General features: G+C 35.9%; 1 protein-coding gene across 1 annotated transcript in view; it reads right to left on the bottom strand.

The window, feature by feature from the left end:
* DNAH7 (dynein axonemal heavy chain 7) overlaps window positions 1–13,928 on the bottom strand; it is a 248,183-nt gene that overhangs the window by 68,990 nt on the left and 165,265 nt on the right. Inside the window, exons 47-48 of the mRNA XM_065880632.1 lie at window positions 11,912–12,075; window positions 1,940–2,094 (exon numbers count right to left, since the gene is read on the bottom strand). Of these exons, the coding sequence (XP_065736704.1) occupies window positions 1,940–2,094; window positions 11,912–12,075 (319 nt within the window). The remainder of the gene's footprint in view (window positions 1–1,939; window positions 2,095–11,911; window positions 12,076–13,928) is intronic.

A 13,928-nucleotide genomic window follows, 5' to 3' on the forward strand; every position in this document is an offset into this window, starting at 1 on the left:
AGACATGGAAGTGACCTAAATGTCTATCAACAGAGGAAGAGATAAAGATGATGTGGTACATATATAAAATAGAATATTACTCAGCCATAAAAAAGAATGAAATAATGCCATTTGCAGCAATATGGATACCTAGAGATTATCATATTAAGTGAAGTAAGTCAGACAGAGAAAGTAAAATATCATATGATATCACTTATACATGTAATCTAACAAAATATGATACAAATGAACTTTTTTACAAAACAGAAACAGACTCACAGACATACAAAACAACCTTATGGTTGCCAAAGGGGAAACGTGAGGGGAAGTGATAAATTCGGAGATTGGGATTAATATATACACACTACTATATATAAAAGAGATAACTAACTGTAGCACAGGGAACTCTACTCAATATTCTGTAATAAACCTATATGGGAAGAGAATCAAAAAAAGAATGGATGTATATATATGTATAACTGATTCACTTTGCTGTACACTTGACACTAACACAACATTGTAAATCAACTATATGTCAATAAAAATTTTTTAAAAAATCTTCCCTGATTGCTCTAAATATTCATAGTTCACATCTGTGTCTTTCTTATTATACAAAATAATTATGTATTCTAATACATAATTCTAATATAATTAAGAGATAATAAAAAAGAGATAATATACATAAACCACATAGTAAATCCCCAAACAAAAAATATAAATTGAGCTTATCAGACACTGTCGTAAGTACCCAAATTACAGTAACTCATTTCTTCCTCACACTATATGGTCAAAGTATAAATGGGGAAACAGAGTCTCAGAAAGGGTCACTGCAACCAAGTACTAAGTAACAGAGGCAGGTACTCTGATTCCAGAAGTGCACAGTGGTCCTAAGAAGGGTTAGTGAAGTATGTCCACTTTCTATTTTTATAACAGTTACATAGATTGTCTGATCCTGCCCATTTAACAAGCAAGATATTTGATAGTAGAGAGCAGGTTGTCCCTTTTTTGGTAACTCCATATCATTATACTATACTCCAAGAACACCAGTTGGATGAATGAAATACTATTTGTGTGTCTGTGTGTCCATACATATAAACACAACATTTTGTAGGTAGACATCGTTTTTTTCATTTCATGCTCACCCAAACCAAGCCTAAAATTGTAATTAATATCTTAAAGGCTAACTCATTATTAATATGCAAAAATAAACTGTCTGTAAGTCTATTTGGTATATCTCTTTTGATTCTTCCATGTAACACTCGTTCTATTAGCAACTGGGATTTGCCAAACTTGTCCTGGGGCTAAATATATTGTCCTTTCATAATGTTGGCAATTTACTTGGTTAAGTAAATAGTCAAAATTTGATAGGTAACATGAATTTAAAATGTGACTAATAAGCCCAACATACTTAAATCATAAGCATTTTGGTTTCTGTTTTGACAAATGTGACCTGTGCATAGAGCTTCACTGAAAAATTCTTGTCATGTCCTTAATCTCCCCATTGTAAATGGCAGATAATAGTCAGCCACGTAAAATGTGCACTCACTTCTCTGCCACTTTTGTAGGATAAGTCGAGAGAAGAACAAAGAGATAGTTGGACTAATATTGTGTTAAAATACTTTTGGCATATTAAGTGGCCCTTTTAATTGCAGAAGTGGAGAGATAATGAGAACTAAAGAATGGCAAACAACAGACAAAAATTAAAACAGCTAAATTAGAAGACGTATCCCAAATGAATCTTGAGACAAAGAAAGCATCCTAACCTGTTAGAACTATAATCTCTAAAGTTCTCACTTGATTCATTACCAATAAATAACGAAAGATATTAACAAAGTAATCATTTAAGATGAGTCTGACACAAATATCTTCAAAAGAAAAAAAAAAAGCCCTACATCATTTTGGGTTAATTGTGCCCTCTCCAGGCAATTCCGTAATGTATGCTTGTTATTCAAGTACATACCGGGGGTGCCAAACTGGATGCAATTTTCCAGAGTCCTGGCATAGTCAGGGTCACTTAATTTAATTAGGTGAAGACTATTGGTTTTTTCCATGTTCTTGATCCATTTATTAGCCTGACCTTGAGGATCTATCATCAGAGGCCACCTTCTTGCGTTCCTGAAAGGGAAAGAAAGACAATGCTGGTCAAGCCATGATCTGTCTCTCTGCTATTTAAGAGGCATGCATCACTTTCTTACAGTTTAAACTTTATAGTATTATTTTACTTTTTAGCTTGTTTTGAGAAACTGTGTTCTTGAAGCAGAAACATTTAAATTGAGAAGGCTACTAGAACGGCAACTACAAAAGCCATCTGGCAAACTTAACACAAGTTCTTTTACTCCTTTAGAAAATTACAATTCTCTAAATGTTAAATTATATTTTTGAAAATGTTTGCTGCTCTTGCTAATTAAGTCACAATGATAACCATCAAGAGTACTAGAAATCAGGAAACTCCAATTCTTCACTAGGCCCTGCCATTAATTAATTCTGTGACCTTGGGCAAGCCACTTCATTTCCTCAACTTCTATCTGCTGTCATTTGCGCAAGAGGGAAAGAGAAAGGATGGAGACATCAAATCTCTATTTGAAATCTAGACCATTAAAGATACAGTGGTCTAAAATAACGGTGAGAAGCAAAATTTTATATCATCTAATCTTCATAATAGCCATCGATCCTTAAGTGTTAACACAATTGTTGACCCAGTAATTGTTTCAAATAGCTGTATATTTAATGTCACATATGTAGTTTACTACATACTTGCCTAGAGGTTGTGAGCTTCTTATGAACAGAAATATATTCTATGAAAGTCAGGGTTTTTGCAGTATGAGAGAGCTCATACTTATTGCTTTATTCTCACTCACATCTCCCTTTTAGGATAAGAACAAGAGCAGTGAACCACCACAAGGCGCCCAGTTTACTGCCCAGGGAGTTGTTGGGTCACAAAGAGTTAACCAGTATCTGCCATCATGACATGGTATCCAACCACAGAGCTTTCTATCTGCTGTGAAATGTAATCAGCATTAAGATCACTGTTCTTTTTCTTCCTCTCAGAAGTTTCAGTAAACACAAGTCATAATTTTGGCCAGTTTCCTAAAGATACTGTCATACTCTTCCAAAAGTGAGCACAGCAAATTCATGCCAAGCATCAGAAGAACAGGAGGAGAAAATAAAAGGTGACTGGGGCAAAAAAAAAAAAAAAAAAAAAAAAGCTGGGGATGAATCAGGATAATCTATTCGATTCCATCTCATTACAACACAAATTTAGTATTTCATCGGATCATTTGTCCCAAATGAAAGGAACCATAGTCCTCCAATATAAGCATTACATAATGTATTAGTGAGCTTGGGCTGCCATAACAAACCACCACAGACTGTCAAACAGCAGAAATTTGTCTTCTAACAATTCTGGAGGCTGGAAGTTCAATATCAAGGTGCTGGCAGAGGTCTCCCTCCTTGGCTTGCGGACAACACAGCCCTCTTGTGCCCTCAAGTGGCCTTTGCTCTGTACGCAGATCCCTAGTGTCTCTTCCTTTTCTTACAAGGACACCAGTCCTACTGGATGAGGGCTCTACCCTTATGACCTCATTTAACCTTAATTACCTCCTTGAGGCCCTGTCTCCGGATATAATCACACAGTGGGTTATATCTTCAACATATGATTTTGTAGGGGGTGGGGGGACAGAATTCATTTTATAATATTAATTATATTTAGGAAAAAATGAGACTAAAAGAGTAGATGCAAACAACTAATAAAACGGGAACCATATCCATAAGAAACTAAAGGGAGTAAGAGGGAAATTAGAAACAAAACTTATATGCAAAAGTTTCATTCTGTTACATTTTAGAAATATTTTTAAGGTTGGAGGATTATGTGAGCTTTAGACAGCATTTATGCTTTCCTAAAGAAACTGAAATGACTCACTCTTCTTTCTGTTGCTTCCACATTTTTTTTAGCCACAATACCCCTGTTCATGCTGTTTCTTTGTCCAAAATGCACTTCTTCCCCATCCTTTCATGTTCAAGTACTACTCACATTTCAAGTTCAATTCAAATGCTATGCAGTTCACAAAGCCTGTCTTGATCTCTTTCCTCACTGAACTTCTTTAGCCATTCATCCATATTATATTTATGGTACTTTCATATAATGATAATATTCTATTACGGTAATTCTATAATTTATTAGCTGCATCACCCAACTAAATTGTATATTCTTTGAGGGACGGGTCCATGCTGATTCTTCTTTTTCCTCTTTTCCTAGATCAAATAAAGCTTGCATATGATGATCCACTGGAGTGGGAACAGCAAAAAGAACATCTGACAAACACCATACAAGTTAACTCATTCTAAAAATGGATATTTTATAAGAGATTATCCCTGCATAGAGAAGACTGGTCCAAAGAACACCATCTCAAAATTAGAGGAAAGGACTTCTGGTGTTGACCAAACTGGGTAAAATCCACTATAGCCTACCGTTGTCACTGATTACAATGAAAACTTTAGGATAAAATACAAAAATCAACTACTTGCAGATTCTAAAAAGTAAGTAATAAGAAGTGAATGGGAAAAAAGTTACAACTTGAGTAATGACCAATAAACAGGTGGTGACTTTCTTGTGTGTGTGCGCATGTGTGTTTTCTCCTTATCTTCTGGCTTTGGTCTGAGAACAGGCCTAATGGGGGGAACTGTGCAGCAGGCACAGGTAGCAAAAACTCAAAGTAGAAGATGGAGAAAATGATCATGTGTGAGCCAGAGAGTGGGGGTGGGGGGAATCTCTCTGTTCTCTCTTTTGTCCCTACCCCCAGGTCAACCCAGCCAGAACTATATTACCATGGCAGAGCAGTGGTAATTCAGTCACCTAAAACACTGAGTGAAAATCCATCTCTCTGTATAGAAGAGCCGGGAAAAGGGGCCTCTGTTGTACATAGAGTCTGAGGGGTGTCATAATCTGCTCAGGCTGCTATAACAGGATTCAGTCCAAAATTACTTGATATACAAAGAACCAGAATGTGACTAATTCTTAAAGAAAAAGTAAGATGTTAGATTTACTAGAAAAATACCTTTAAGCAGTTATTATAACAACTCTTTATTTGGTAACAGTGAATATTTTTTGAAATAAATGGAAAGAGAGGTGTTATCAACAGAGAAATAGAAAGTTTAACAAGAACCAAATGAAAATTTTAGAAATGAAAAATATGATACCTGAAATAAAAACTTTACTGTAAGGACTCAACAACAGAAAGGAGACAACAGAGGAAACAATCAGTGAACTTGATGACCCGTGAAAAAAATAATCCAATTTGAATAATAAAGAGAAAAAAAGATTGGGAAAAAAAAGAACAGGGTCTCAAAGACCTGTGAGAAAATATTAAAAGGTTTAACATTCATGTCACTGGGGCCCAGAAAGAAGGAGAAAGAGATTGGTGTAGAAAAGATATTTGAAAAAATGGTTGGAACGTTCCCAAATTCAGTGAAACACATAAATTTACAACTTCACAAAACTCAATCCTTAAACAGGAGAAACCAAAAAAACAAAAAAACCCCACCCACACCCAACCTCATTATAATCAAACTGCTGAAAACCAAAGAAAAAATGTTTTTTTTTTTTTTTTTTTTTGCAGGCCTCTCTCTGTTGTGGCCTCTCCCATTGCGGAGCACAGGCTGCGGACACGCAGGCTTAGTGGCCATGGCTCACGGGCCCAGCTGCTCCGCAGCATGTGGGATCTTCCCGGACCGGGGCACGAACCCGTGTCCCCAGCATTGGCAGGCGGACTCTTAACCACTGCGCCACCAGGAAAACCCAGAAAAAATATTTTTAAAAAAGCAGCAGAGAAAAATGATATATTACATTTGGATGAAAATTATTCAAAAGACTGCAGATTTTACATCAGAAATCATGGAGCCAGAACAGAGTAGAAATGTCAACCCAGAATTCTACGTCCACCAAACATATCCTTCAAGAATAAAGACAAAATAAAAAGTATTCTCAAATGAAGGAAACTAGAAAATTATTTGCCAGCAAATCTGCTCTAAACAGATGCTAAAGTTCTTCACCCTTAAGGGAAATGATGCCACAGTGAACTTTAGAAATAAAAGAAGATCAAAAAATGATAAAGATCAAAAAATGATAAATATGGGCTATTTCCCCCCTCTTAGTTCTTTAAAGCATACATAAATACTAAGACAAAATATTATCATTGTGTGTCTGGGGGGCAGAGTTTCAATGTATGCAGACATAATATATATGACTATGATAATATAATCAGAGGAGGGTATAGGGGACTTGTATGGTTACAAGTCTTCTACATTTTAACTGAAGTGGTAAACTATCTCTAGGTAGATTGTGAAAAATTGTACTAAAAAATAATCCAAAGTATTATAGTAAAAAATAGATAAATTAAAGTGTGATACTAAAAATGGTGGATTATTCAAATAATCTAAAAGAATAAGAAATGAGGAACAGGGCAACAAAAACCAAATGTAAAAACAGAAAAATAATAAAATGTCAGATCTAATTTCAATGATATCAACCATATCAAGTATAAAGTTGTCTAAATTTACTAATTGAAGGAGAGAGATCATCAGAATAGAAAAATACAAGGTCAAACTGTATGCTATCCACAAGGTACCCACTTCAAATATAACAACATATTTATATGAAAAGTAAAATGATGGTAAAAGATACCATGCACACACTAATCAAAAGAAAGCTGGACTGGCTATAGTAATATCAGAAAAAAGGAGGCTGCAGAACAAGAAAAATTATCTGGGATAAAGAGAGATAATACATAATGATAAAAGGGTCAGTTAATCAATAATACACGGCAATCTTAAATGCATATGCATCCAACAAGTGAGCTCCAAAATACAGGAAGCTAAAACTGATAGAAATGAAGAAACAAGTAGATGGAATATTAGCAACGATATGGAAGATATGAACAACACTCTCAAACAACTCAACCTGACATTTAAAGAAGTCTCCATCCCATAATATGTCAATTGCACAGGGAACATTCATATAGACCATATTTATGCCATAAAACAAATTGTAATAAACTTAAAGCACCTGGAATCAGATAATGTATGTTCTCTGAACGTAATGGAATTAAGTTAAAAATTAAAAAACAAATAACAAAAAGAAAGCTTAAAAATTCTCAAGTATTTGGAAATCAAACAATACATTTTTAAAATAACCTATGGTTCAAAAAGAAAAAGTCTCAAGAGAAACCAGAAAATATTTTAAAGGAAATGAAAGTAAAAATACACCATATCAAAATTTGTGCTATGCAGCTAAAGCAGTACTTAATGGAAAATATATAGCATTAAAATGCATAGATTAGAGAAGAAAAAAAATCTAAAACCAGTAACTTAAGCCTCCCTCTTATATCAGAAAAAGAAGAGCAATTTAGGTCAAAAGCAAGCAAAAGAAAAGAAACAGTTAATATTAAATGAGAAATCAATGAAATTGAAAATCAAGCAACCAAACAAAACAAAAACCAAAAAAATAAAAAAGGAGAAAAGCAATAAAAGGCTTGTTCTTAGATAGGATCTACAAAATTTATCAAACTCTAGCTAAACAAAGAAGGTACAAATTACCAATATAAGGAATGATAGAGAAAATTATCACAGACCCTGCAGACATTAATAGGATGTTAAGGGAATGCTACAAACAACCTTATGCCCACAAATTTGGCAACTTAGTTGAAATGGACCAATTTCTTGAAAGACAGAAACTACCAAAACTCACTTGAGAATAGATAACTTGGATGTCCTATAAGTATCTTAAAATTGAATTCATAGATAAGATCTTCCAACAAAGATCAAAGAAGATCCAAATAAATGGAGAGATATACTGTGTTCATGGATTAGAAGACTTACTAAGTTGTCAATTCTTCCCAAATTTTGATCTATAGATTCTGCAGTCCCTATCGAAATCTCAGCAGAATCTTCTGTGGATATTCTAAAATTTATATTGAGAAGTAAAAACTAGACAAAACAATTTTGAAAAAGAAGAAAAAAGTTGGAAGAGAGATACTGTTCAATACCCAGTTAACAACTGCATCAAATTAATTTTCTTCAAACAACACCCTCAAGATAACATCTTTTTGATTCAAAAACAGGACAATGTTGTGGCTTCAGTCTACAATGTTTGCTTTTGAAGATCATAGCTCCCATAGTCTCTCAAGTGGAAACTGAATTATTATAGCACCCAGCACTCCAAGTTTTTTTTTTTTTTTTTTTTTTTTTGCGGTACGCAGGCCTCTCACTGTTGTGGCCCCTCCCGTTTCAGAGCACAGGGTCCGGACGCGCAGGCTCAGCAGCCATGGCTCACGGGCCCAGCCACTCCGCGGCATGTGGGATCCTCCCGGACCGGGGCACGAACCCGTGTCCCCTGCATAGGCAGGCAGACTCTCAACCACTGTGCCACCAGGGAAGCCCCCAAGTTTTGATAGTGTTTGTTCTTTTGCTATTGTCTAGAGAGGATAAATATTTGGTGCTCTTCTGTATTTTTGAAAAATACGGACTTCTAACATGATAATACATGTTCACTGTAGTCTGCAAGGAAGGATGGAATTTGGATATATAGCAGTGGAGCATTTCAAAGAGTTGTGGTATTTTCCTCTTTACACACACACACACACACACACACACACAATTAGATAAAAACAGACAAAGAAAGTTGGGTGTTCCTCTCAGTTATTACTGTTGCTGAAATAAACCTGATTTATCTGACTCCTATAAAAATGAAAACTTAAAACATTTTTTAAAAGCAGAGTTATATTAGATATAGGTCTGATCTACTTACCAAGTGGTTAAACAATCCCAATACTTTCCCTGTGAAATGTTTAGATAGAATCCAATTACATTGAATGTTATCACTAGCCCTTGAAATTCTGATTAGCTAAGGAAACATCAAGTGTCAGTAGCTCCAAAAGTTAATTATGTTCTAACTTGTCCAAATTTTACATATTCTTCCAGTTCCCTAAATTACTGACTCTTCCCTCAGCTGAGATAGTATGTGAAAAGCATTTAGCACAGGCTCAGGTCCTTAGTAAGTGCTCCATATTAGGTATTATCATTATCAAGCAAGTATCTCTGGGGAAGGAAGAACACACTAGAAAATAAGTAAAATACTTATTTCCTACTTAGTAAGGTTGCTACCATAACTTCTTGCTAATGCTTCAACACTTTTACAAACAAATAGCAAACATTTAGGGGTTATGGCTCATTAAAACCATTTTCTACCTCAATCTCTCCTGAAATGGAAGTTTGTCTTGAAAAAGATCACTGAAAGATATGGAATCTTAAAAGCAGAAATATTCATCAACAGTTCCAGTATTATTGAAATATGACTGGACCCAAAAGAAAGGGTACATTTATTTGCTAGAATATAAGAAGTATATAAAAAAAAAAAAAAAAAAAAAAAAGAAGTATATCAGCCTCCGCTGGATAAATGGAGTTATAGGAATACATTATAGATGTCCTCCTAGGTAGAACAAAAGTATATAAATTGCAAATCAAAACAATAAAGACATAACTACTACTATGTGGGACATGACCAAGTATATTCACAATTGTCTGGGAAGATCAAAGCTTTTTTTTCTGAGAGGGAAACAATAGCAACAACAACAACAACAAAATTGGACTACTATTTTAGCTGAAGTTAATTGGTCCAGCTGGACAAAAGTAAAAGGTGGACTTCTTTTTCTATTGAAATTTTTAAAATAAAATTTTATTATCATTAATTATTATTATTTGTACAATATTATATTTTGACTTCTACAGCACGCCCACCACCGAAGGTTTAGTTTCCATTCATTACCAGATCTTTGATCCCCTTTACCCATTTCCCCCTCCTCCCACACCCCCATCCCCTCCCCTCTGGTAACTACTACTCTGCTCTCTGTATCTACATGTTTGCTTTGTTTTGTTTATTATTTATCTATCTATCTATTTATTTAATATTTCACATTGGAGCGAAAGCATACAGTATTTGTCTTTTTCCATCTGACTTATTTCCTTAGCATAACACCCTCAAGGTCCATCCATGTTGTTACGAGTGGCAAGATTTCATCTTTTTTATGGCTGAGTAGTATTTCATCGCACATATACACCACATCTTTAGCCCTTCATCTGTTGAGAGACATTTGGGTTACTTCCATATTGTTGGATAGTATAAATAATGCTGTGATGAACATAGGGATGCACATATCTTTTCTAATTAGTGTTTTTGTTTTCTTCAGATAAATACCCAGAAGTGGAATGGCTGGATCATATGGTAGTACTCTTTTTACTTTTTTGAGGAATCTCCATACTGTTCTCCATAGTGGCTGTACCAATGTACATTCCCATCAACAATATATGAGGCTTCCAAAAGATAGACTTCTAAACTTTCAGAAACCTCCCATATTGTCAATGTCCAATGTGTATTCTCACATTAAATGTCTACGCAAACTGTTTGCCACCTACTTGTTAAGTATTTAAAAAACGAACTAGCTGCCATCCTATACTTCTTAAAAGGTACTTAAACATCTGTTTTAGTTGCAAACTAATGCACATATTTATCACTTATCTAGATTCTATGATTTTTCTTCCAGATTAATGTAGATTATCAGAGCAAGAGTACCCAGTGCTTAATTTTAGTCCACCAAAGAAAAGCTTGATAATCTCATCTCCCAATCAACAAAATAATTAAATGTAAGTTTAGTTCCCGGAAAAGTTTGTTTTTCTGAGTATGATTTGCTTGATTGAAAAATAAGAACTGTGTGACACAGCTTTTCTTTTTTACCTTGGTTATCGCAAAGCTGTGAGCTTAATTCAGGACCCAACTGCAAGGATTAGCTTGTCTCAAGTACCTAATAGTAACTACCTCTTTAATATCCCTAGGTGGTCTTATCAGATTTTATCCTATTTTATGTTATATTCAAACTGCACATGCTTCAAATCCTTTTAGAATAGTTCAGTAAATAAATGCTATAGAAATCCATATGTCAGGATCATTTGCTGAGCAGTAAAGAAATTTGTTCACCAGAATTTTAATTTGTAGAATAATTTTCATAAGTGTTACAAACAAAAAATTTAATAATATGGTTTTTACACATAGTGGTTAATTCCATTTTAAAAAATTTACATGCCTCAACCATTTTTACTTTAAGTACCGTCATATCAATTACTTTTTCAGTAGTAAAGTAACAACTACTCAGAATAGTGATGTAACACAGAACTGAACGTTTCCTGATGGTTTCCCTGTGCTATTTCTAACATGCTAAAACCTCCAAAAAGATTGGCCCAGTGATAGAAGGCCCATAGTAATGTGACCTTGAAAATAACACAATCAATGATCATCCTCACACTAGGACAGAGCGAAGTCCTTGGCTTCTAGGAGGCAACAACTTGAGGAAAGGTAAGGCTGGATGAGCCTCCAGTATCCTCCCGGCCCAATCTCCATGGGATTTATCTACTAACCAGGAGATTCCAGGAACAGCACCACTCTTTTAAAAGCCCCAACCAGCCCAGGACCCAGAAATGTATCCATATCATTTAAGGTGGTTGCACACCCAGCAGGGAATAAGACATCACCAACACAAACCTATCCCTGCATGTTTCACTAACCTATAATAACAAAACCCTGTGTTTTATGGGAATAAAAAATTTGGACTTCACTTACTTATGGCAGGGTTTTGTTCTATTTGCTAAAAATTGATAAAAAATTAAGCAAAAGTCATCTGGGGTTTTTAGTTTGTTTACTACTGTCCCCAATGCTCAACTACTCTGACATTAGTTGGAGAAGGAAGTGATTATCCATATTTATTTTAGCTAATTAGTTAAGTAAAACATTTTTCAATACTATAAAAGTTTACTAGCTGTGTTAAAAAGGTACACAGATAAATAAATCCACTGACTGATAGAGATCATTTGTGAGAAATATTTTCCTTACGTTATGATGATTCCGTTATCAATAGAAAATGAGTCAGAAGGTAATCCAGCAATATTCCAGGCTCGAATTGTCACTGCTTCTCCCAGAATACTCATAAGGGAATAATCATCTGAGCAGGGGATACCTCTTCCTTTGCACAAATTTGTCCACTCCTTGATTTGGTTCTTTAAGACATACACAGAAAGATATAAAAATGAGGTTGGAGGTTACCAAATGGATACCGTGTAAACTCCTCAACTACGCTCTGAGTCTACAAAGCATTGTTGAAACTCTACCTCAAAAATGATTTGTGTTCATCATATTTTTCAAATAAAATCATAATTTAGAAGCTCTACTATGTATTCAAATGAAAATTATATATAATGTTAAGATAAAATTTAGATAGATCACTTACTAGTGAAATCAGAACTTTGTATCTGGAAAAAATAATTGCCAATTATGATTCCAAAGCTTCTGTTGACAAAATACATGGAGATCACCATGTTTTTCTACACATTTTCTTTAAATTATAAATATCAGCACACCTTACTACAATATTGTGGTATAAAAGTAAATCCAATTTGAACCAGTAGGGGACACAAAAAACATTTGTGCCTGGCTCTCACATGTCCTGGGGGAGGGACCAGAGCAGGGTTATTAGGCACCAATAAGGATCAGGGCACATACTGGAGTTTTGGATACCCCACCTGGGGCACAGTTTGCTAGGATGCTCAGGAACCAGAAGCGTACTTCAATCTTAGGTTCGCTCAGAAAATCAGAAATCAAGGTCCAAATTGAGGTTATAGATCAAAGGGTTCATAAACAGTGAAAGACATGACTGGAGAGAAAATAGGTTAGAAAGGGGCAAGGAGAAGGTGGATGTATGTGGTGTTGATACCAGTCCGTGGGCAAATGAGGATGCCGTGTGTACCAAGTGGAGCTAGCTGAGAGCGCATGGTGGGTACTACCCTCTCCCTCGGGTTCCTGCTGAGTAGGTTAGACCAACACTCCCTTCGGTTTGCACATGAAAGGCTATGACAGTTTGGGGACAGCTGATGATTTTCATGACCTTGATTAGCCGGTTATTCTGTAGAATGCCCCACAGCTGGGTCTGTGAGGTATTCTGTCATAAGTCAATTTAGGTTATGCACCTTTGGCAGGAATACCACAGAAATGATACTGTGTTCTTCTCATTGCATCTCATCAGTGGCACATGATTTCCAACTGTCCATTTATGGATGACATTTTTATTTTGATTAAGGCATTGTCTGCCAGGCTTCTGTCTCATAATTATATGATCTTAGGTATGATTAAAGCTTCCTTGGAAGGTGGGCCATAACACAAAGACACTCCTATAGATGAGAGGCAGAACTCTTTGTTACTTACAGCTCCAAATGAGAGAAAGCTGATACACAGGAGGCTGCACCTGGACACAGAGTAACAGCAAGGTGGAACTGTAGGGGACAGTTTATAAACATCAAGCAGAGTGGGGTGGAGTTAGCTAGGTTTCCAGGGCTTCCTGATGACTGGGTCCTTTGAATAGTTCCACAGGCACCGGGAAGAAGGGGCTGTCCTTGGGTGTTAGGTATATGGGGGCCTCTGGAAGTTGGATATGTGCCTATTGTAACCCAGGACTATTAGAGCCTGAAAAGGGAAATGGTTGGCATGAGGGCTTAGCAAACTGCCCACAGAAGGGAATTCAGAGTTGTTAACCATGATTCAAAACTGAGTTAAGACAGCACACTCATGAGTACTTAATGACTATCATCTGGGTTTTTACTTGGTTTGGTTGTTGGCACCAGGACCGATGGCATGGCTATATAGGGTGGAGGAGAAGGCAGCATTTCCAGTTTGATTCTGGCTCCTACCTAGTACACAGTTCCTATGGGCATGTTTTTGATTTTTCGTTGGCCTGAAGACTTTTGTGGGGAGGTCTGAAGGTTTTCTCAGATACAGCTTGATGCTGGTATGGGCATCGAAGCCAGTGATACGGGGAAGAAGTAGGGAAAATGAAAGCCATAGTTGCTGTGGAATGCTA

The sequence above is a fragment of the Phocoena phocoena genome, chromosome 7, assembly GCF_963924675.1.
Source record: "Phocoena phocoena chromosome 7, mPhoPho1.1, whole genome shotgun sequence".
Taxonomy (NCBI): Eukaryota; Metazoa; Chordata; class Mammalia; order Artiodactyla; family Phocoenidae; genus Phocoena; species Phocoena phocoena.